At 38.2% G+C, this 25,751-nt stretch overlaps 1 protein-coding gene across 7 annotated transcripts in view; it reads right to left on the bottom strand.

The window, feature by feature from the left end:
• The window catches only part of KIF13A (kinesin family member 13A), a 78,756-nt gene that overhangs the window by 24,706 nt on the left and 28,299 nt on the right, over nt 1–25,751 (bottom strand). For 5 of the 7 annotated variants that reach the window (XM_035126353.2, XM_035126356.2, XM_035126357.2 and 2 more), the window contains exons 7-26: nt 25,335–25,422; nt 24,221–24,355; nt 22,641–22,753; nt 21,170–21,281; nt 20,285–20,497; nt 19,817–19,927; nt 17,337–17,471; nt 15,768–15,898; nt 13,189–13,275; nt 11,554–11,720; nt 10,893–11,103; nt 10,009–10,171; nt 9,437–9,577; nt 6,214–6,363; nt 5,004–5,168; nt 4,251–4,424; nt 3,249–3,400; nt 2,506–2,638; nt 2,276–2,422; nt 275–316 (exon numbers count right to left, since the gene is read on the bottom strand). In XM_035126353.2, coding sequence (XP_034982244.2) covers nt 275–316; nt 2,276–2,422; nt 2,506–2,638; nt 3,249–3,400; nt 4,251–4,424; nt 5,004–5,168; nt 6,214–6,363; nt 9,437–9,577; nt 10,009–10,171; nt 10,893–11,103; nt 11,554–11,720; nt 13,189–13,275; nt 15,768–15,898; nt 17,337–17,471; nt 19,817–19,927; nt 20,285–20,497; nt 21,170–21,281; nt 22,641–22,753; nt 24,221–24,355; nt 25,335–25,422 — 2,770 coding nt within the window. The remainder of the gene's footprint in view (nt 1–274; nt 317–2,275; nt 2,423–2,505; nt 2,639–3,248; nt 3,401–4,250; nt 4,425–5,003; nt 5,169–6,213; nt 6,364–9,436; nt 9,578–10,008; nt 10,172–10,892; nt 11,104–11,553; nt 11,721–13,188; nt 13,276–15,767; nt 15,899–17,336; nt 17,472–19,816; nt 19,928–20,284; nt 20,498–21,169; nt 21,282–22,640; nt 22,754–24,220; nt 24,356–25,334; nt 25,423–25,751) is intronic. The other 2 variants (XM_035126355.2, XM_035126358.2) reach the window with 1 other exon arrangement.

The raw sequence follows: 25,751 nt of genomic DNA, 5'->3' as shown, positions 1-25,751 counted from the left end.
TTGACAGTTGTTTTAAATAAGTTGCAAGCCACCATGTTCTTTCTTAATTTTCAACAATCTAAATAAACCATTAATATATTGATCATTAGAAATGTCACATGAAAGAGCATAGAGTATTGTCAAAATAAGCTGAGATGCTTGTTCTTTAAATCAGTGTCTTTTAATGCAGAAAGTTCCAAGAGCAAATCATTTCAGTGACCCTTTGGAGTTGATAATTATTAGCATTAGCTGTGCCCCATGCTATGTGATTTGACAACAGCAGCAGCAGCAATACCTGATAACTATCCATATCACCATCATCATCATCATCTCCTCTCTGGTAGAAAAAAATAAACTTTATAAACATAGAGAACATGCATTTTTCTTGCTAACAAACTCCAAATAAGAGCACACATCATGGTCACAAATTAGAACAAGACAGAACAGAAAGCATCAAACCTTATTTTATTTATTTGCTTTGTTTATATAAAGGTTTAGCGACCCACTAGTATGGTGAAGAGAACAGACATGTGCTGCTCTGCTTTACCACTTACTGTAAAATGGTGTGAGAGTCAGGACCTCCAGGCTAATACCTAATCATGTAGAAGCAAAATTCATGCAATGATGCTCCCTTGCTTTCTAGAGACATTAACTATGTATATGATATCTTCATGCTTTCAAGCATTGGGTTGTTGTGTTTTAAATTAATTAGTTCACTTTTTGAAGCACATGACTGATGGGAGAAGTGTCCACCTGTTCTTCTAAATGAGGTATATCGCTGGTAATTTATGCTGGATGTTTATCATTGTGCACTCAGTCTACACATCTTTGATGTAACAGTGGACATTCAGCAATCACATACTGTAGTAGCCAGCTTCATGTGCAATGTTAAACTGTAGCTTAAAACAAAACTATGTTTTAATGTGCACAAACATTTTCCTCCTTCCTTCGCACCTGACTATGCCATGCAGGAAAGGAAAGAAGCCAGAGTATGTCTTGTAAAGGTAAAGGGACCCCTGACCATTAGGTCCAGTCATGACCGACTCTGGGGTTTTGGCACTTATCTCATGTTATTGGCTGAGGGAGCCGGCGTACAGCTTCCAGGTCATGTGGCCAGCATGACAAAACAGCTTCTGGCAAACCAGAGCTGCACACGGAAACAACGTTTACCTTCCCGCTGTAGTGGTACCTATTTATCTACTTGCACCTTGATGTGCTTTCGAACTGCTAGGTTGGCAGGAGCTGGGACCGAGCAACAGGGATTTGAACCGCCAACCTTCTGATCGGCAAGCCCTAGGCTCTGTGGTTTAACCCACAGCGACACGTGCATCTTGTAGTGACATGCAAACTTGGGCTCATGGCTTGTTTCTTTCCAAATAAATCATGAGTGGAAGCCAATATTTGTGCTTGGCTTACCACTTTTGATTTATACGGATACAAATCATGAGTCCAGCTTCACCCATCACTACAAGGCAGATTCAGGCTTGTGTCCTACCACATGTCACAGAAAGGAGGCTCCTGAAATTAGGCTTGAAAAGGGCGGGGGGATGCCAACAACTATTTGTCTGGTTTGCAAATGTGCCTATGGGCCCAAAAAGGTTGGAGAGCCCTTCCAGAGTTGTTGTTTTAACTATGATTTAAGGTTACATGCAAAGAAGCCCATTGTGGGCGGAGGGAAGACTTGGATTCAGTCTCTCCAAAGCATATCATGTGTCAATCACTCCTTAGTATACAATTGCAATTATTCACAGAGCCCAAGAGGTGAGCAAGTGGTTGTTGAGGGGAAGGACTGTAGCTCAATGACAGAGCATCTGCTTTTGCATGCAGAATGTCTCAGATTCAATTCCCAGAATCCCCAGGTAGCCCTTTCAGTCTCCTCATCATGCTTACAAAGGAGGAAGAGATTGTACCTGAGGCTTGCAATGACTACAGTAAACTTTTAAAATCAGCCTGCTCCAACTTGGTGTCCTCCAAACATTTTGAATTACAATTCCCATCAGCAAACTTCATCTACTCAGCATTCAGTTTCTGATAATGGCCAACAAGATGCCCCTGAAAGGTTACAATCCCCCTGAAAGTCACCAATTTGATACTGTATATGGCATTCAAGGGATACCAATTCAAGACATGATGTTCCATTTAGCTGCCATTCCTAATGGCCCTTGAGAAGCTACCATCCATGTATTACTTCAAGTGTACATACAAATTCCACATAGTATCCTTAAAAGGCACAATTGAAAACAACAAATCTGCACCACAATCTAATAATTTAGCACTTTAAAGCCACTTATCCTACCTGGTAACTGTCCAACCCCCGTTGCAATTTGGTTGATCTGGCAGTCACACAGCCAATGGAGACAGATAGGATGGCTTCTACCATAAGTGGCAATGTTCCCGAATGCTGTACTGGTTTAACCATCACCTGAACTCTGCGAGAATGACCCTGGTCATAGAAGTAGGGAAACATGTAAATTAATGTAAACACACATTAGTATTCTTATCTGGGAGGGATAAAATTAATTGTACCTGTCGAAGCTGGAAAATCCCTCCTGTATTTACATCCTTTGCCTGGTGGAGCTCCACAGCTGTATAGTCCCCTAGTTCATTCAGTTCTTGAATTGAAACCCACATTTCTATTTGACGTGTCACTTCATTCCACCTAGAGACAATCCAAAAAGCAATAATAGTAGTATGAATACTCCTCCTTACACTTTAGTGGAAATTTGTAGAACCATTCATTTTATCTACTTATTAGATTTTTATAAGATAAGATAAGATAAGATAAGATATCTTTATTGTCATTGTCCCCTTGCGGGAACAACGAAATTACTCAGTTGCTACATCCACTCAGATAAAGCATTCCGCATAATCCAAAATTACAAAAACCTAATTAAAAACAGTAAATATAATACAAAATAAGATAAGATGACTTCAGAGTCCAGGCTTTCCATTTAAGGCCAAAATTGCTCTAGAGAAGAAACTGTTCCTGAGACGGCTCGTTCTTGCCCGCCCTTCTTCCCAAAGGTGCCAAGGGCAGGAAGCAACAATACAATTAAAACAATTTTTAATAATTAACAAATCAGATATTCTTGCAACAAAGAAGACTATGAGAATGTACTCAATTTCTCTCCTACCACCTCTCACAGACATACACACCCATTACCCTCTAGCTCTCAATTTATCTCTGGCACATGTGCTGTACTTCTTCCTTTCTCCCTATATTTGAAGTGAGGTTTCACTACTATAAGGAAAATACAACATAGGTTTACCTGTCTCTCAAGGTCCTGGTTTTTGCATGAAGAGTATCCACCTCCCATATGGAACTGCCGTTTCCAGCACATCTGTGACCCCATACCTCAATAGCAAGTGCTCCATCTTGAATGAACTCCAGAAATTCTTCTGTTACATTCACCACATAATCCTAGAAAATTGGAATACTTACTGCAGAACACTTAAAGCATGATCTTTTATCAGCTCTATGATTAAAAAAACTCCCAATGAAGATATTAATTCCACAAACCAGGTAAAATGCAGAATTTTGTATAATACTGAACAGACCACTATGTTATATTAATACTTCTCTTCAGTTATATTTGCACAGCTAGTCAAAATTCCATATTTTGTGTTGATTACTACAACATATTTAATATTGTAGTCCCTATTCTACTGAGATATATTGCAATAAGCATAACCACCAAACATTTTAGGAATAACAAAGCTCCATTTTCACAGACCAGGAAGTTTGCCAGACTAACTCACTCCTAACTAATATGACTTTGTGAAAGAATGAATGTTTCATTTCCTGAATCCATAAGAGTGAATGGGCTGGTCACACCTTCTCTCTGACTAGGTTTCCTAAGAAACAAGTTGTATGTTCTGTCTTCCTTCCTCTTTCCACTGGAAATCACAAATAAAAGTACCAGGAGCAGGTTACACAACTCCAGCATTCAATGCCACTAATGACTTGCAGAATTCTGTTTAACCTATGCCAGCGTTCCCAAACTGTGGCCCAGAGTGTGTGTGAAGAACCTGGTGGTCTTCCCAAAAGGTGAGTGGAATGGACTTAAGGTAATTGGTGGGGGAGGCACTTGAAACCAGTGGAAATGATTTTGTTGTTGTTGTTGAATGAAAGTATTAGAACCCCTTGTTTCATCTCCATCTCACTATACAATAGGATGGAATCATATATATATATATATATATATATATATATATATATATATATATAGACTCAAATGTATTTTTCTAGCATTCCAACCAAACTAAATTACCTTACAATGAGCAAAAGTCACTGTAAACTGGACATCCTTGGTCAGAGGTGAAGGCACATCTGGGTCTACAACTGGTGCTGCAACAGTTGACTCACACTGATCCCAGAAGGTGTATTGACAAAAGACAAAGTTTGAGAGATTCAAAGGTAGTCCTGTTGCTTCTTTAATTTTTACCTAGACAACAGTAAAAATGTAATTCAATATACTGGCATATTTATATTAATATATTCAGCTATATTCAGAATATTCGGTTAGACAATGGTTGACTAAGTAAGGCCAATATTTATCTCACAGCTACGCTTATAAAACAATCTAAAAATTAACACTCAATATATATAACATGTTTAACAAACAAAAGCATCGTAAGATTATTTCGTAATCCTTGTCCACAAACATGTACTGCTGGACAAGCACTGAAAACTTCAACTGCTGCAAATTAACTAACCCTAATGAATGGCTTACATTTTTAAAATTGGTTGATTTTACTTGTAAAACAAACTTTAGACTTGTCTAAAACTTCCATCCAAGGTGCTGACTATAGTATGAACATAAGACAATTAAAGATAAACTAAGATCTCTGAAGGTGTATGAAAACCAACTGGAACTGGATGAGTGACAAGGTATTTCCCATTGCAGATTATAAGACATGCAAAATGTTTAGAGTATTATACAGTATTGGTAAAATATACATATATCCTATTAAAATATCAACACACACACACACACACACACACACACACACACAGTCCATACCCTGCAGGTGAGTTTTTTTGGCCTGTGAGTAATTTCTCCATTGTTGTCCATGATTTCTATGCTTCCACTTTCACTTGAGTTTTCAGAAGAATCATCTCCTTCCACTACGCGTTCTGGGACAACACCAGTGACACGCATCACTTCAACATGCAGACGCCCTGCAACCTGCACCCCAAAAATATTAATATTGAAGACCTTGTAGTACTGCATAGCATTAGTAATCCACATACTTACATATATAAATATAATTGTAGCTTCAACTGAACAGAAAAACAGCATGCACATAACAATTGCACATTACATATGACCATTCTTAAACCTGTCTCAGATCCAACTTGACACTATGGAGGTTCATGTGTAAGATGTGGTGCTCAGTATCTAACCAGTAAAATTCTCATTTCCTTGCTCAGCTATAATAATAATAATAATAATAATAATAATAATAATAATAATAATAATTTATTTGTACCCCGCCCATCTGGCTGAGTCTCCCCAGCCACTCTGGGCGGCTCCCAATTGAATATTAAAACAATACAGCATTAAATATTAAAAAATTCCCTAAACAGGGCTGCCTTCAGATGTCCTTTTAAAATAGGATAGCTGCTTATTTCCTTGACATCTGTTGGAAGGGCATTCCACAGGGCGGGTGCCAGTCCTGAGAAGGCCCTCTGTCTGGTTCCCTGTAACCTCACTTCTCGCAATGAGGGAACCACCAGAAGGCCCTCGGCGCTGGATCTCAGTGTCCGGTCTGAATGATGGGGGTGGAGACGCTCCTTCATGTATACAGGACAGAGGCCAAATTTACATTTTTAAAAATAAAATGGAAGTTATTGATAGTTGTTTTGAATTGCCTTCAGTGTACTCACAACTTTCCCCTTTGATTTGACTTTTAGATTTAGAACATTGGTGGAGCAAGTGAACTGCAGTCAAAAATTTGGTTGTCAGTACATGAAATTCAGTGGCTTGGTCATTTGCCCTCTACTCAAAGCATTTCCATTTAATGTTTCTGTGGCACCAATCTTATTTTGTCCATAGACTGTGTGCCTATTCTGACTGCTATCTTATTGCAGGTGTATGCAGCAAGACATCATTGATGCATTAATAGTGGATTTATTGTGCCTTTCCTTCCTTAGTACATATGTGCTGCTCATAGCAAAGTTTTGCCTTCATAAGCAAAACAGAATAGATGACACCAGAGACTGAAACTTACCTCCCCCTGCTGGCTAATTATTGGTACTGCATACTGAAGTTTAACATCACAGAAAAGGCACTCCAAAAAGACATTCGCTACACCAATTAAATTGTGGTTTTCTTGTGCTTCATAGAAAGGATCACCTCTTTTTCCAGTGAGTCTATTCATCTGTTTTTTTTTAAAAAGACAATTAAAATTTCAAAAACAAAAATGATTTACCGTGTTTCTCATATTATAAGACATGTCTTATATTTATTTTTTCCTCAAAAAAACACACTATGGCTTATTTTCAGGGGATGTCTTATATTTTTCCTCCTCCTCCTGCCATGGCCGGTATTGCTGCTGTGCCTATCACTATGTCTTATTTTCGGGTTATGGCTTATATTCCTTGAATGCTTAAAAATCCTGCTATGGCTTATTTTATGGGTATGTCTTAAAATATGAGAAACAGGGTAGCATAGTGATCCAACATGGATGTGCTAAATAATTATGAGCTACACCCAATAAAGTCATATTCAAATCCCCATTTCACCACTGTGCAACATGTCTAAACAAGGCAGGTCAGATAATAGCAGAAGACAAGAGTATATGTAGAGCACTAGAGTGTATATAGAGCATCTGCCCTGGGCCTGTTGTTGTTCAACCTATTTCTAAGTTACTTGGATGAAGGTATTGAAGGACCATAAAGAAGGCTGATCACCGAAGAATTGATGCTTTTGAATTATGGTGCTGGAGGAGACTCTTGAGAGTCCCATGGACTGCAAGAAGATCAAACCTATCCATTCTGAAGGAAATCAGCCCTGAGTGCTCACTGGAAGGACAGATCCTGAAGCTGAGGCTACAATACTTTGGCCACCTCATGAGAAGACACCCTGGAAAAGACCCTGATGTTGGGAAAGATGGAGGGCACTAGGAGAAGGGGACGACAGAGGACGAGATGGTTGGACAGTGTTCTTGAAGCTATGAACATGAGTTTGACCAAACTGCGGGAGGCAGTGGAAGACAGGAGTGCCTGGCGTGCTCTGGTCCATGGGGTCACGAAGAGTCGGACACGACTAAACGACTAAACAACAACATTGAAGGGATGCTCATCAAATTTGCAGATGACACCAAACTGGGAGTGGCAGCCATTGCTGCTGAAGACAGAATCAGGATGCAAGATAACCTGAGCAGACTGGAGAACTGGGCCCAAACTAACAAAATGTATTTCAATACAGACACATGTAAGGTTCTACACTTAGGCACGAAGAACCAGCTGCACAAATATAAGATGGGGGACACCTGGCTTGCCAGTAGTACACGTGAAAAGGATCTAGGGGTCTTAGTAGTCTGCAAGCTTAACACGAGTCAACAGTGTGATACAGCAGCAAACAAACCTAATGATATTCTAGGCAGCATCAACAGAAGCATAGTGACCTGATCAAGGAAAGTAATAGTCCCACTCTATTCTGCCTTTGTCAGACCACAACTGGGGTACTGTGTCCAGTTCTAGGCACCATAATTTAAGAAGGATATTGACAAGCTGGAATGTATGCAGAGGAGGACGACCAAGACGATCAAAGGTCTGGAAACCAAGCCTTATGAGGAACAGTTGAGGGAACTGGGTATGTTTAGTCTGGAAAAGAGGAGACTGAGAGGAGATATGGCAGCCATCTTCAAATATCTAAAGGGCTGTCACATGGCGGGTGCAGCAAACTTGTTTTCTCCTGCTTTGGAGACTAGGACCCAAACCAATGGCTTCAAGTTATAAGGAGATTCTAACTAAACATCAGAAAGAGCTTTCTAAGAGCTCCTCAATGGTGGAATGGTCTCTCTCAGGAGGTAGTGGACTTTCCTTCATTGGAGGTTTTTAAGCAGAGGTTGGATGACCATCTGTCATGAATGCTTTAGCTGAGATTCCTGCATTGCAGGGGGTTGGACTATATGACCCTTGAGGTTCCTTCCAACTCTACAACTCTATGATTCTATGTACAGAAACCTACCTCTTATGAACATCAAAAGCTTATTCCTCTTTTAAATAAATTAGTACCAACACTTTCAACAATTTTGTGTTCCTTACAGAAGACCAAAATTAAATTCCCTGTGTGCAAAAATACTAACAACAACAAAAACTGTTTGTACTAGTTTTTGATCCAGTCAATGAATACTACATTGCATGAAGTACTATATTGATCATCATGTTCAGGCAGATAGCATTTCATGTTGAAACAAATAGTAGGACTCAATGCTGATGTGCTTTGAAGAAACAAACTATAGAAACAGGTAGGTAGCCATGTTGGTCTGCCATAGTCGAAACAAAATAAAAAAATTCCTTCCAGTAGCATCTTAGAGACCAACTAAGTTTGTCATTGGTATGAGCTTTTGTGTGCATGCACACTTCTTCAGATACATGAAAGCTCATACCAATGACAAACTTAGTTGGTCTCTAAGGTGCTACTGGAAGGAATTTTTTTATTTTGTTTAAACTATGGAAAATCTGATATTCCTTATAATAGGTCAAATATTAGCAAACATTTGCATTAAGATTTCTGATGAATACTAAAAATATTGCCTCACTTACACTAAAAATACACTTAAAAGGTAAAGGAAAAGGGACCCCTGACATGTGTGATTTCCACTTTACACATGTGAAGGCTGACAGGTTGAAGTCACTCAAATTAAATACACAGAAGCTAGAGCACTTAAAAGCACATTTTGCATGAGTTTCCCTAGTGCAGAAAGAGCTTCTAAGCTCTCTGCCTTGCTTATTGGGCTCTGGAAGGCTCTCGCATAAGCTGGCAGGAACATGGATGGCCTGCGAGAGACGTTCCCAGAGCTTAGTAAGCAAGGGAGCTTAGAAGCTCTCTGCCTTGCTTGTGGGGCAAGGTCTGCTTGGGGGCATGGCTCCAGAAAGGATAAGGGTGCTTGAGTGTGGGAAGTTCCAAGGAGGTGGTTTTTGTCTACACGCCATCCTCAGAATGTAACCTCCATTCAAGACATGATCTTTCTGTATAATACTGAAATGGTTTTAGAGATACTAAGTTTCAAATGTAGTCATTGTAGTCTGTTCCCAGACATGTATAAGGGAAATAAACTACAAATATTAGGATAAACATACAACTGAATTTAGCACTGCTGTTTGATAAACAGCAGAAATGCCTACATAAACATGCACAACTGTGCTATATAATGTTTAGAGAAATATTCTGTCTTTATTAAAAGAGTAACATTTTGGCCAAACTGAAAAACTGAGGTTGAATACCTCATGGGCTCTTTCCTTCCATTCTTGATACAGATCTCTCATGTCAATTAACTTGTTTTCCAGCTTCTCTATGGTCCATACTTGAGTACTTTTCCCTTTTCTTCTTACTTGAATAGCTGGTTCACTTACTATTGCTCCTCTCTAAACAAAGACAAGACAAAGTATCTTAAGCAGATAAAATATGCATATTAACAAAGTGATTCCATTTTTCAAATGTATACTCGAACAACATATGCTACATAGCTATGTTAATATTTTGGTACTCCATTCTCTTGCATTTTCAAATTATTTATATAATGGTGGCTGAGAAATAGAAACCATAACTGACTGGAGACACATCAAGATAGCACAGGCATGAATGTCCTGTTTCTACTGTATGTTTACAGGTATTATAGTATTGTATCAGCTCAGTGAGGTAGAATGTTTAGAGAAGCTATATCTATGCAGTCCGTACAACTCCTTTAATTTATGTGCCATTTTCTCTCTCTCATGCACTCATTCATTCTCTACTTCTGGACTCAAATGACTTCCAAGGGCTTTTACAAAATAGTTTCAATTATCAATTTTCTTACCTTCCTATTGGCACTCAGGTTAGCAGCAGGAATCTGCAGTGTCACTTGATAATCTGTTAGCTTGCTCATTTCTTCAGCCAATAAATTTGCTTCCCTCACTAATGTGTTGGCCTTAACTATCTGCTCTCTTAATTTTGCTAAGCTCTGTCGAAATAACTCATCCCTAAAGGGGGGGGGGAATGGACAGTAGCAGTAGAATATTAATTGGGAAATTGAGAACTTGGTAAAAAGACATTGACAGAAACAATGAACAAGGTTATAAACATAAGAATATTAATTATTCCAGATTTTAAAAATTTTGTTCAAATATTTTAACAAGAGACAATAATAGCTTTAAATGAGAGAATGCTTCCTATTTTTTTAAATACATGTGAAGGCTATCTTGGAAATGCCATTTGGTAACAAAACAAATCCCACCGTGCTAATCCGTCTTTAGAGGCATTCTGAGAAAAATTATATGTATACCAAGATGAAACCTACAAGTTATACAAGAGCTATAATGAGTTTCCTTTGAAAGCCCTACAGTAATTCTGACCATATGGGGACTGCACAATGCCTGTGCTATGACATGATTGGTCCTTAACTGAGCAGACAATGCAGATGAGACCAAATCAGTCAGAACCACTAGGTAAGCAGGACTACATTCTACTTACAGAAGGTACATACCAAATGCCCGGGCCCCAATGGGTCCTGCATTTGAATAATTTAATTGGTACTAAGTTTTACAACAAACACGGTTAGCTTACTCATATCACATGTTTGCAGGAAGGATGTTCTACAGTTATTTGGGATCTGGATGAAAGATTGTCCTGGACAGATTCACACACAGAATAGTATTTTTCTTCCATCACTCATTCTCTCATAGTTACTATCAATGCTCTCACCTCTCTTCTGACCAGAGGTTCACTTTCTGCTGAGCGGTCTGGGCAGCTTCTGAAAGCCTGTCACTAGAATGCTGATACCGTCTTTCCGGAGAAAGCTGCTGTCGGAGTTGCTCCAGCTCACGCTCATACATCATCCTCTGCTCTTCCAAAGCGCTACGCTTTTCTTCCAAGTATTGTTTCTCCAAGACCTGGACCACATTTTGTACTGGATCTAGATAAGGAAAGCACCAACATATCTTAAAATTCATTACCTACATTGTTAATAATTCAGCTTTGTTATTTCTTAACACAGGAGAGCACACAGTTCTACAGCCACAGTGATCAGAAGGTGAAACAGAGGGTGAGAGACAAAAGATCCAAAGTACCATTTTCTGCTACAGGGTCTATATAAGAAAATGAAGATGAGCATGAGGTAAATCCTATAAAACTCCACTTACTTCCTAGTAAATATAATTAGGATCAGTTGGTCATACATGATTTACTCCTCCACAGTCTCTGTTCCCAGAAAGTCACAAGTTATTGAACACAACAAAATTATCCACTCCTTATTTACAACCATCAGGACAAGGGAACAGATTAAAGAACCTATCTATTGCCAGGACCTTGAAATTTATGTGCTCCTGTCTGACATTTTCAGTGATGCTGAGCACCAGCTTCTTACCATTGCTATTCAGTGTTTTCATTATGACTTCCATTTGTGCAAACTCATAGTTATAGTCTGGTTCCGAAGAAGCTTCGCTGGCTGCATCTAGATCATGTTCTGTTAACTGCAGCTCTTTTTCAGAGTCATTCAACCAATCTCTTCGCTTTCTCTTAGGCAGATTGATTCTGTTAAAAAGTTGAGAAAGTTGTTATGAAATACCTTGGTAAATCCATTTTTAAAATGCTGGATTCTGTGGATAAGATCTTTCTACACTTAAGAAACCATGAGCAGGGAGGAAAGGCATGCTGTAGGTTGTTCCAAAACAAAGGAAGCTACAGTGCTGACTGTAGATTAATAAGGACACATATATGTACAACCTTCACTGAATTTAATCTTAACCTTCTCTAACAGACAAAGCAAACTGACAAGTCTTGCTCTTAAGATTCTATTCATCTTAAAGGTACAGTAACATATATATTTTATTTATTTATTAAATTTGTATACCGTCCTTCATCCATAGATCTCATGACAGCTCACAGCATATAAACACAAGATAAAAACACAAAATATATAAGAAAAACAAGAACAGAAACAAAACAAAACAATAACCTCCTGCAAAACATATTTAAAAGGATATAGGATGTTAGTCAACCAAGGCCTGGTTGAAGAGGAACGTTTTCACCTAGCACCTAAAACTGTAGAATGAAGATGCCAGATGAACCTCCCAGAAGAAATCGCATTCCACAAACAGGGAACCACTGCAGAAAAGGCCTGTTCTTATGTTGCCACCCTCCAGACCTCTTGTGGAGGAGGCACACAAAGAAGGTCCTCACATGAGTATCACAGGGTCCAGGTTGGTTCTTGTGGGGAGAGGCAGTCCTTGAGGTATTGCAATCCTGAGCAGCTCAAGGCTTTATAGGTCAAAACCAGCACTAACTGGTTTCCCAGAAACTAACTGGGAGCCAGTTGGGCCAGGATCAGTGTAATATGCTCAAACCATCTTGCCCCAGCCAGCAACCTGGCCACCAAATTCTCCACCAGCTGAAGCTTCCAAACCCTATTCAGAGGCAGCCCTAAGTATAAAGTGTTACAGTAATCTAGCCTAGAGGTTGCCAGAACATAGGCGACTGTAGTTAGGTTATCCCACACCTAACATGAGTCACAACAGATATATCTTTTTACTGAGACATTGTTCTCCCCATGTACAAGGGAACATACAGTATAACAATGACTTAAAAGCAACAAATTTCTACACTACAATGTAGTATTTGCCAAACACAATGAAAGCCAATTTGCTTCCATCTTCCATTCAAGGCTGTTCATGTTAGGATGCATAGCTCCTGGTACTTGCTCTAAAGCAAGTGATCAGTATTTAAGACTGGATTGATTTCAGTTTTTGAAAATATGCTCACAAATTCAAGCTCTATTCAACAGAGTATCATAACAAGAGAAATATTATCTTAGAAGATACTGTGTGGACTAGATGGAAACCTAGACAGACTAGTTACCCAAAAGCTAATTCTATAGAAGTCTGAGCTGTAATGAAGAAGTTCATCTATTTAGCATCATTCTTTGGAAGTAAGATTCTTCACTAATAATATTTGGACATGGCTCTGTAAATAAAGAAGTGAGTGAGTGAGAGAGAGAGATTACCTAAAGAAGTGGTTGTTTCCCCATAAGATTCTATCTCCATGCCACAACTGTGTCACAGAACACACCAACGTGCCATTTACACAGGATCTGAAAGCAAAGCACAAGATTGAAAAAACTTGAAATTATCCTTTAAAATCTGAGTTCTCTAACAAAAATTCCCAGTAGTCACAAAACATTGCTCACTCTGGTCCACGGGAATTGTTATACAGGAAAGAGATACAGAAGGGGACAAATTCTCTCCTACCCACTGGTCACTCTTGCTCTTTGGTCCAGCAGGGACAGTGAATAGTGTGTATCATCTAGCTGCCAGGAATCATGTTATAAAATATATTCTTACTCACATGAAACACATCAGGAGAAGCAAGGTGGTGTTTTCTTTCTGGGCTCAACCAAGGCACATATAAATACTTTGTGAGAAGAGGCAAGCAGAAATATGCACATTCAGCAATGCAAACACATGTGCTTTCTTCATAGCCTCACATTTCCACAGTTCTCAAAGTGTGAGGTATGCTTCTCTGAAGAGGCATGAGAAGGATAGGAAAAAGGCCTTTACAATTTCCCATTCCAACCTGATGATGTGTGCTAAACAGACCAGGTAGTGAAAAGTCTACATACTGAGCTCCGACAGTTACACTTTGCATTACTTGATTATGCAGTGTCGCAAAGAAGTAATTGCCTTATGAGTCTTAGTACAGATACTCCAATAGACATGTGCTCTCTTTTTTCCAGCCTGCTTGTGCCTAGCTCTCGGATAAAAGTGTCAATAGATTATTTAATTTGTATCCCATCCTTCCTCTCAAAGGTGCTCAGGGTGACAAACACAGAAACAATAAAACAATTAAAACATATTTTTTTAAAAATTCTTCCAATACAGATGCAGACTGGGAAAGCTCTCTACTTAAAAGCCTTTTGGATGAATTACCTATTCACTTAATGTGGAGAAGAATGAAGAAGTGTTTTCTCTTGATTCAGCACCACAAAGGCCTACTAACAGAAACCCCTAAACATGCATAAATGTGTGAAATAAAAGTCATAAAGGCTGTAACAAGAGCCTGATCTCTACTGACAAATTATTATTGCTGCTGCAGCACCTCTTTATTATATACAGGACAGAAAGTGGCTTGGTTTTAGCAATGCAATATGCAGCATATACGTTTAAGTAATTGGGTCACAGGCTGTTTACCATAAGCAGTCTGCACAAACCCAGTTAAAACCTCCTTAATGAGACTTGTGCATATGTTGCTCCCAGAGTTTAAAAAACAATCTTCCAAAACTAGGTTACTCTGATTAAAATAATTTTATTTCACATTAGCCACAGCAGAAAGAACACATTTTTGGTGCAGACCTTAGAGGAAACATTAGAGAAGCAGCTTTGTATACATTTTCACTGCCCTTAAATTTAGGCATGCAGAAACAGGGAAATTAATCATTGTGCACCTAATTTTGTTAGAAAGGTAGCATTTAAAACAGCTGTCTTCTATTTCTTTCATTGCTGAAAAAAATCTCTGGGTTCCAAGTGTGGTGAAGAAAAGTGAAACAGTATTTTAATTCATCTCCATATCACAAAGAAGTTTCTTTCAATCTCCATGAGAATCAGCAATGAAATGATTCAATGTACTGTCAGTTGTAACTTTGGTAACAAGGTTTGCGCCTATTAAGGCATTTTGGATGAAGCACAAATTAAACAAAGCCCATTTAGTTATACATTTTTTCCAATGACATGCTTCTTTGTTCTTGCCAGTCAAAATGACTAACTCCTAGCAATGTAATTCTATCATAACAACACAGAACACCATCTGTTTGGAATTTTGTTCTCTTATGGCTAAAGCACTTGAGTATAACACACTAAGGTATACCATGCAAAAAGTATAAATAAAGCTTATGTAGAATACACTGTGCTTATTTCTATACATTTACATTCCTAATTTGCCCTTAAAGCTGGCATCATGTCTTCAAAGAGATTTAGATTTTATTTGGACATGGTGATATTGGTGGGAATCCTTTCCCTTACTAGTATTCAAAAAACTTACTCTTAAGTACTCCACAAATTTGGATTATTAATAATTGGTGTATGCAATCATGATTACAGGATATCTGTTTATCATGTTGCTAGTACTGGCATCAAGAAGTTATGGACACTCCTTTAAACTGACTGATTTTGTTGTGGTTCACCTCTACATTTAACATTTGTTTTTTCTTAGCATTCTTTTGTGGCACTACTCAAATATTTCCGAAGTCAAACACCTAGAAATATTACAGAGCAAAATATTATGGGATATAGCTTTGTTTTACCTTTTATTGTTGTTATATTATTAAGGTAATTTATGTACTGCTCCATATTTCAAAGAAAGGTCTGAGCAGTTCAATTCTCATATGATATGAGAAGCATCTCTCCTGGTATGCTTATGCATCAAAAACAGCACAAGCACTTATTTTATTGCTCTTATCATTATGACGGTATCAAACTAAATATGTGAGGTTTTCCTCTTTACTTATCAGGGTGCTTTTCCATAAATTTCTCTACAAACATGAATGCCACCCTTTTCCGTAGGTTGAAACTGATTTTGCATTTCTCTTACCTTGCATTTTCTTTTGGTGAGAGAGAAACTTCCCCATCTGGTGCAATGTCTAACTCGCAATGCTCTGGTTGGATCCCTATCCCAAATAGCTGTATATCCTGAGAAGTATCTGCACCAACTCTAGTATGATCCTGGTTAAGACAATTACAATGAAAATAAATCTGCTGCTTCTATTGACACAGGCACATACTTATTCATCACAAAGTATGTGCAATCCACCCTGGAATCCCATGGCCAAATTCATTACACAGTGAAACTATTGCTAGCCTGGCAGAGGTAACAAGGCCCCTGTACAAACTCTCTAAAACTGAACTCACAGAAATATATGCCCACACTTAATTATTATACAAAGATTGAGACATAATGCTGTACATGGGATTAACCAATTGCCTTTGCAAACTAGGAATATTTTCACAGCTTAATTGTTCACAGTCATTTCTGCTTATAACACTAGAAACATTTGGTTGCAATTATTATATAGGTCTAAGAAAATAGGTTCCTAAGAACAAAGATAAAAGAGCTAGGTTTAGTTATTACAATAATTACCCATCTGAAATCTACTGATAGCAATCCAATTTATCTATAACAAAAAAACCTGATTCAGTACTGTGTACTATATACGAGAAACAAAACTTGGCTTGAATGTTAAGAGACAGAGATAACTGAATGAAAAAGCTATCTTTATACACATTTATTACTATGCCTATCAATAAACTGAATACATACAGCAAACTATCTCATCATTTTATTTTTTCGTTGAGATATATGAACTGATTCTCAAAATTAAATTCACAACGGTATGGACTATGTGCATAACAAACAGCAGAAGTTTACACAGAATCTAAATTTCTCCTTCCTGGACCAAAATTATGATAAAGCCTTAGAAGTGAGAGCACATGCTTACACAAGAATTCATATTAGCCTTTTTGACCACTTACAAGGAAGGGTTAAACTGAGAGAAATCATAGTAAATGATCAGGTTAAATAATAGAAGGATCAACATTTTTTCTGCAATGTCTTTTAGTTTTTGCAAATAAAGTACTGACTGAGTTTTTTTTATTAAAAAAAAGTAAGGAAGTGTCAGTCCCACACTTTAAGAACCAATGTAGATATGAAAAGGTAAAGGTAAAGGAACCCTGACAGTTAAGTCCAGTCGTGAACGACTCTGAGGTTGTGGCACTCATCTCGCTTTACTGGCTGAGGGAGCAGACGTTTGTCCGCAGTTTTTCCGGGTCATGTGGCCACCATGACTAAGCCACTTCTGGCGAAACCAGAGCAGCACACGCAAATGCTGTTTACTTTCCAACCAGAGTGGTACCTATTTATCTACTTGCACTTTTTTGTGTGCTTTCGAACTGCTAGGTTGGCAGGAGCTGGGACCGAGCAATGGGAGCTCACCCCATCGAGGGGATTCGAACCTCTGACCTTCCGATCGGCAAGCCCTAGGCTCAGTGGTTTAGACCACAGCGCCACCTGAACCCCTAATGTAGATATAGTCGCACAAATTCAAATTTAGCACAATTTTTCAAGGGAAGCTCCAAAACATTATGGAATTTAATGCCTTTTTACCTTTAAATAGTAAACCAATAATTCATTGAGTGCAGGGTCTGCATTTAGATTCACCAGGTAGCACTTATCTTCCCCAACCTTGATGCCGGAAGTTTCAAGGGAAATGCCCATACTCTCTAGTTGTCTTTGTCTCTCCTGTAAAATACACAGGGGGGAAAATTAATTCATCAGATCTAAGTGCCAATAAACCTAAATATTATGACTTGAGACATAATCACGGGCAGAAGAAAAACAGCTGCTGACACTGCTCTACGAATCTTTACACAAGAATTCACATAGCACTATAATAGGTAGGTTCCATATCAGTTTCCATGCTTCCACTTTTCCAAAATGTGGTACAAGTGGGAAAACCTATTTGGATTTAGAATCACCTTTCTCAAACATTGCTCAACTCTGAGGCATAAAACAAACTCTTCTGTGAGCAGAAGCAGCCTTCCTCATGTGAAAGGGTACCATTGGAAATAAAAACAGAGTTACCATTAATCTGCACCCAGCTAAAATAATAGGTCTAGAACAGATAACAAAAGAGGTTGCACAACTATGAGTAACACTACCCAGTAAGCCTTTCATCTATTATGACTCTTGTTCATCAGTCAATGAAACAGACTAGTGAAGTCATGCATACAGTCCTATCAGTGCCTTTTAAAACAATGAAACATATTATTACAATTTATAAAATTCTTATAAACTGTGGGTTGGACAATATGCCACAATAAAAATATTTTTAAAATATACATTTAGAATGTAAACTAATTCTAATCTTTGCTGTTTTTTCACTTTCCTTCACAACAGAAGTATCAATGAACATACAACTAGATTCTGGCTGGAGGAAACTTAACAGTCATGAGATAAGAGAATGGTCCACAGAGCAGGAATTAATGGACAGTTGTTGCAGTGGTGCTAAGCAAGCAGTGGGTTCCTTCACAGACCTTTATGGAAATCAGTGCTTTTTAACTTAATCCAAAAGGATCTGGAGTGAGCAATGAGGTGGCCAAGTTTTCTGATGACACCAGTGGTAAAAACGAAAGGGGATTGCAAGGAGCTCCAAAAGGATCTCTTCCAACTGAGCAAATGGGCATTAAAATGGCAAATGAATTCCAATGTGAGGTGGAATTCCTGAGGTGAAAAATCCTAACTTCACATATACCGTACGCTAATGGGGTGGAGAAGGTCACTGCGGAAAAGTTCTCTCCCTCTCCCGTGTACCTACGGGACCGCCTCTCCTGGTATGCCCCATGGAGGACCTTAAGGTCCACAAACAACAATATTCTGGAGATCCCGAGCCATAAGGTGGTTAGATTGGCCTCTACTAGGGCCAGGGCCTTTTCAGTATTGGCCCCAACTTGGTGGAACGCTCTTTCAAGGGAGACCAGGGCCCTGCGGGATTTGTCATCTTTCCGCAGGGCCTGCAAGACACAGCTGTTCTGCCTGGCCTTTGGGTTGGATTCAGTCTGACCCCTGTGTTTTTCCTCCCTCATGGTTTGGATTTATGGAATACTTAAAATGAGGCTGCATTTTAAATTTTAATATTGTATTTTAATCTGTATTTTAATTAATTGCTTTTTATGTTTTATTGTACTTTTATTGGTGTTAGCCGCCCTGAGCCTGGTTTTGACTGGGGAGGGCGGGGTATAAATAAAAATTTATTATTATTATTATCATTATTAAATAATAGAACCCAGGATAAAAGGAAGTACTACCTCACACAGGGCACAATTACTTGCCTTACTTCATATTCTCTTGCAAAATTTGCTGATGAAACATGAAGGAATACAAAAATACACTGAAACACCATTCAATTAGGCCAAACTAAGCCATATCAATACCTGGCCCTCAACTTGAGAACTCCTTAGCTTTGCTTCAAGTGAGCATGCTCATAGCAATACAGTGACATGTGAGCTGTGACAATTATTTGCTGTAACAGGGAGTGTTTGGGTAGCTGCCTACTGTGACTGTAGGTTTTAATCTAGCTGTTATTTTTGCATCCATCTACAGAATGAACAATACCTAAGTAAAGCCTATGCAACCACAGCAAGTATGCTAGCATTGTGTGACATCAATATAAACGGTGCTAATTATACTAAAATTAACCTACTTCCTCGGGATTTTCTTAAACTTTATATTTTTTGGATTTTTCTCTAGTTTTCCAAGTTTTTAATTTGCATATTGTCTTGTTGCATGTGACAATACATATTTGTTGGTTTGTTGCCTAGTTTTATTCACACTATTGTAAACAACAGTGGACTATAAAATCCAACTGAACAGCAAGAGCCATAGATTTTCAGGCAACAGTATGTTGACAGCCAGATCACTTCTGGAAATATAAAATTGTCCATCTCTATTCCATAGACTATTATCTCTTTATTATTTACTGAATTTATATACGACCCTATATTCACAGGTCTCAGGCAGGTCTCAGGCTAAGTAATGCAAATTTACACTAATTCAGCATTTAGCAGAAAGAATACTGAAAAGAATACCTGTGCAATTTCTTCTGTTTTCCTTAACTTCTCCTCCCAAGTGACAGTCAGTTCTTTTATTAGTTTCTCAGATTCCTCCAATTTTTCCTTTAACTCTGGTGCCTTCATAGCCTTCATAGCCAAAATATGACAATTACAAACATTTTATAAATTCCAATTTATCCATGACAAATTTTAATCCCGTTCTGCTAGTCAAACAAATTGGGTTGTGAACAGAATCACACACATGGGTGCAAATACTTAGCACCCCATAATACTCTTTCATTATGTATAATTGTGTCACCATTTGTATTTCCCCCTTCCCACAAGAAATTCAGATCATCAGGTCATCTTCAAATAAATCCTGTTGTGATACAAATTTTATAACCAATTCAAAAACATTAACCTCCCCCCTTTTATAAGAAGTGTATGGAACTAATAAAAAAGAAAACTCACTGAATCTCACCAGTAATATTACCACAAATTTACCTCTGCCTGAGTAAGTTGTTCTTTTAGTTTCTCTACTTCTTCACGTAGTTCTCGGATTACCCTGGCATTTGGATCTTCATTTACTATAGCATGATTAACTATCCTTTTAGCTCTGTCTGCATATCTCAGTGTGGAGAGTGTTTCTTCATAATTATCAGCTGCTGGACTAATTGTAGCTATCATAGCTGTTTGGCTGTTTCCTCCCAAGTTGTCCTAAAGAGTATATTAAGGAATTCATAAATATGTAAAGCAATTTGAAAATATACCCCTTCTCTAAATGCACAATTTCACTACATTTAGCATACAAAGGTTTGCACTCACTGAAGTCATTGCACAAGCAGAACAACTTTCACTTGCACAAGGGAACTTCCCCTCCCCCTTCCCCAACTCTCCAGAGCAGATCTAGTGGTGGAACAGAGAGCACATGGGGGATTGAGAGGAAAGGGAAGTTCTGTTGCATGGGCAAAAGTCATTCCATTCACATAATGATTTAGTTGAATATAATGTACACTTTTAAAATCAAGGTGCATTGCTTTCAACTGCATCTGACCTACAACACTGTGTCACATAATGATTTAGTTGAATATAATGTACACTTTTAAAATCAAGGTGCATTGCTTTCAACTGCATCTGACCTACAACACATTGGATATTTAGCTCTCAGCATTAGAAAGTATCAAAGTATGCAAAGTATGCAAAAATCAGAATGGCAAGTAAACAGTTGTGTCAAAAGGTTAATATAGCAATAAAAAGCATGTATCATACCAGGAAGAGGTTGCATCTAGAATATTTCTTAATTAGTCAAAAAAGTTTGCACACTGGTGTGCAAGACAGCATATCAGTCCATGACAGTTCCACTTAGAATGATACAGTGCCATGTCTTACCTTGAGAAGCCAGGTGAGTACAGAGTCTCTGTAAGGCACAAATTTGTTTTTCCCCTTTCCTGCTGCTTGGTCTGCAAGTGATGAGATAACCAAACCTAGTGTTGAGAGTGACCTAGAAGAGCAGCAAATTGTTATCAGGTAGAACATGTAACATACAATTTGTCAAAAGCTTCAATGAAATTTAATCTTGCAACAAAAAAAAGGTAGCTTCTGTGGGATGTAATAAATTCTAGAACTTGTGAAGATTTAAAAAGGATTTCAAGAGTAATAGAAATCTGTAGAAGAATAAAACTGCTCTGTAAAGCCTATGGAGCTAGACACTAAAAGGTGTTGCATACAAGTCAAAATAAGCACCAATATTATTAAAGGGTGCTTTGTAGCACTACAGTCAAAAACACAAGCAAGCAAACAGTGCAAGAATAGGAAAAAGCATATTCAATTTTCAGAAGGAAAGAGCACCTCCTACTATGAAGCTATGTAAATAAGAGTCAATTATCTGCCATTTGCATAGCTGTCAACCCCCGGGTTTGAAGATAAGGAATCCTATGGGGCTGTCAACTCCCGGATATGAAAGTAAGGGCGCTGAATAAGGGAATTTCCCGCAAAAAAAGGGAAAGTTGACAGCACTGGCATTTGTTTATTAAGAAAACAGATGGATAGCAAAAGCAAATTTACTGCAAACAAATGAAGCAGCTTTCAGAATTCGTATTTGGGAGTCATTGTAACTACTTGTTGCATGATGATGATGACAACGACGATGATGATATAATATATATTATACCCTGCCCATCTGACTAGATTTCCCCAGTCACTCTGAGCGGCTTCCCGCGGAAAAAATGAAAATAAAAATAAATTAAACATTAAAAGCTTCCTGAAACAGGGCTGCCTTCAGAAGTCTATGGAAATTTATATAGTTCTTTTAACTCTTTGACATCGGCTGTGAGGGCATTTCACAGGGCGGGTACAACAACTGAAAAGGCCTTCTGCCTGGTTCACTGTAATTTCACTTCTTGCAAAGAGGGAACTGCCAGAAGCCCTTTAGAGTTGAACCTCAGTGTCCAGGCTGAACGATGTGGGTGGAGACACTCCTTATCTAGTTAAGACCAATACACTGAAGTAACAACAAGTTTACTGAGAACTCTGCAACCATTAAAACCCTACTCGTACTTAGTTGCTATTTGATGCAATATCCACAACTGCTTGGGGAAATGTGTGTGAAGAAATTACAATGTGCAAGCAACTTTTCATTCTATAAAGTGCTGCTGTCACTTCAGGTTAAAGATTTCACATTAGTCACATGCCTAGATCATAAATGGAAAAAATTTGCAGAAAAGTAAACCTAATGTAACATTCAGAATTTTGAATGCTATTTGAATGTAGTCTGATGAGAAGCTTGATTTAAATGGCCTTCTGATGAGTACAGCTAAAGTGAATGTTTATTTGGATAAGTTAAATTCACTCATGCCCTTACTTGTTTATATTGCTGCCTTCCTTCAGACGTTCTCCTGCTGCTCCTGTTTTAGATACTCTTTCACTACCAGCCAAATCTACCAGGCTGACTTTGCTCACTTTCTCTCCAGAGTTCTAAGCAAAAACACAAACATACAAAAACAAATCAATATTTTTAATAGCCTACTATGATTTCACACAGTGCAAGAAACAATAAAATACAGGCAAATAAACTTGAACAACAGCAAGAGGCAGTTGCTGTGATATTTTTAAGTTACTTTCACATTACTGTTTAGTACAGACATCTTTAGAATTAACACTAGCAAATCTTTGTAAATACTAATAAATGTGCCCAATTTACATTTTATTATATATGCCATATTGGCATCACAATTTCCTGGAAGGGAAAAGCTGAAAAACACCAGACAGTTATAATAAAGATGCATGCTATTTCATTACCCTTTCCATTCCACATTTTCCAAGAAAAAGGGGTCTAACACATTTGTGCATTGTGAAGTAGTGTGCATGCACATGAAAGCTCATACCAATGACAAACCTAGTTGGTCTCTAAGGTGCTACTGAAAGGAATTTTTAAATTTTGTTTCGACGACCAACATGGCTACCTACCTGTAACTAGAACATTTGTGAAAGTTACTCATTGTGTATTCATGCAGATTCATGTGCAGGCATGATAAAGCCGGTAGAAACCTTTTTGGAGGTTCGGGATCTATATATACGGTAGCATCTCTGTTCTTCTACTTATGCATATGTTTCTTAGCCTAGACATCTCCAAAATATTTTAGTTTTCCATGTGTATGAAAAGTTTCATGAGGACACTTCCACACAAATGATCACTATGTCCATTCTGATGAAATTTATTTGGAGAGTTCTGTATTACATACTCTTCTTCTAAGGATCCCTCAAGCAGCAGTTGATATCAGTCCCAGTAGAGAAGGTTAAATTTTCTGACTTGGTGGAACCAATCCTAAATCTGGTTACCAAGCAACAGATCTCTGGTCGTGTTCTATTCCAATACATTTATTGACGATATTACATTTCTCTCTCCGCCCCCATACATAAGGTAGGGCAATCTGATATATATTGACTGTCATGTCTTGATGAACTACTTCCATAAGGTTTCTGGTGGCTAGTTTGTACCTGCCCATTCCCATGTCTTCATTACCATGAAGACATGTCAAACCAAAGCAACACAGGAAGTGCTGTACTGGATTTTTTACAAACCTCTATAATCTGTAGAAGAATAACAAATACAGTATAGTAATGTGTGTCTACAAATGATATTTGAAATTTCATGTGCTCTTTGCTGGAATCTGCTTGGTATAGCATCTTAGATCATCCGCCATCGTGTTAGCTTCTCATTTCAGATTAAGGAATACTACTGATATGTGTATCATAGATTTTAAACCATTTTCAGTACATTTCCATTAACATTCTTCTGCACTGACAGCCCTATTTTAAAACACGTGTCTGGGACTGGGGCGTCCCTGAAATCAACGGGGAGGAATTTACAAGTTCACATACTTAGAATCACATTAGTCACACAATAAAATTTCCAAAGGCCCATAAACTCAATTTGCTTACGCCAGACTGCAGGTCATAAAGGGTCTGAGTTACTATAATATTAAATACAGCATGGGAGCGGCTGCTTTCCTCATTCATGTTGGTTGCTGCAACTGTTCGGGACTTGTTTCCCTCTGACATCAATGATTCAATATCCTGAAGCATAATGAAAACAATGGATGAAACAAAGAATTTATTCTTCCCATTCACAACATTTCTATTGGCTCAAAGAGCTGATTCACCTAGAATCACTACCTTCTCCATATAAAGCCCAGAGACAATTACATCATCCTAATCACAGGCTTACCCCACCCACAAACAGTTTAGAAAATAGAAGGTGCCTTAATTTATCTTCAGCTGATTAATATAATGTAATTGTTAACAGAATAATTGAAATCAGTAAATGGCTTAAAAACTGCTAATAACATTTCCATATTGAATTTCTTTAGAAAGTTCTTTCTTTTTTTTACTTTAGAATACTCATAGCCATAAAGGTACACAAGGTCTCTCCTTTAAAATGTATTTCTATGCCACCTGTGCTTTCTCTTCAGCCAATCTTTAATATTTACTTATGTATTTATTCAATTTTGGGTAAGACAAATTGTTTTCATCATATAAATTGTATATGCATGTGTTTCTTTTCTCAGCTCACAGTGCTCACAGCCTGTAATAAAAGCAGTGTGCCATGGCTGCTATATAAGCTCTGTCCCCGCCCCACCATGGGACCCAGGTGGCACTGAGGTTAAACCACTGAGCCTAGGGCTTGCTGATCAGAAGGTCGGCAGTTCAAATCCCTGTGACGGGGTGAGCTCCCGTTGCTTGGTCCCAGCTCCTGCCAACCTAGCAGTTCAAAAGCACGTCAAAATGCAAGTAGATAAATAGGAACCACTACAGCGGGAAGGTAAGCGGCGTTTCCATATGCTGCTCTGGTTTGCCAGAAGCGGCTTTGTCATGCTGGCCACATGACCTGGAAGCTATACGCCGGCTCTCTCGGCCAATAATGCGAGATGAGCGCGCAACCCCAGAGTCGGTCACGACTGGACCTAATGGTCAGGGGTCCCTTTACCTTTACCTTACCGCCCCACCATACCCTAGGAATACTATTAATATCATTAGATATTTGGTTTTTACCTACCTCAAAGTTAGTAACAGCTAGTTGAGACAAACCATCTACATATGGGCCTAAAACTTTGTGCTCACGAACTTTGAGGGATTGTCGACTCCTTTGAAAGAAAAAATGGTCTTAGTCTAAATTTTACTATCCGACTTCTAATAAAGCTCATCAACTTGAAATGTCAAGAGTAATTACCAAGATAATTATTCAATCAAATAATTTTTAATAACATTATAAAAAGACTTTTAGAATTTTTTCCCTATTTCCTTTTTGGTGTCTACTAAAGACATTCTTCTTTCAATAAGCCTTCTAAATCTTTATCCCAATTGGTATCTGTTTTGGGTTTGAGTTTATTTTATGAACATGCTATTGCTGTTTTAAATGATTTTATATTTATAATTGATTTTGAAATTTAAATTACAATTTAATATATCAATT

Source organism: Zootoca vivipara, chromosome 8, assembly GCF_963506605.1.
Source record: "Zootoca vivipara chromosome 8, rZooViv1.1, whole genome shotgun sequence".
Classification (NCBI taxonomy): Eukaryota; Metazoa; Chordata; class Lepidosauria; order Squamata; family Lacertidae; genus Zootoca; species Zootoca vivipara.
The sequence above is the reverse complement of the archived record's forward strand: the minus strand, read 5'-3'. Positions and strand labels throughout refer to the sequence as shown.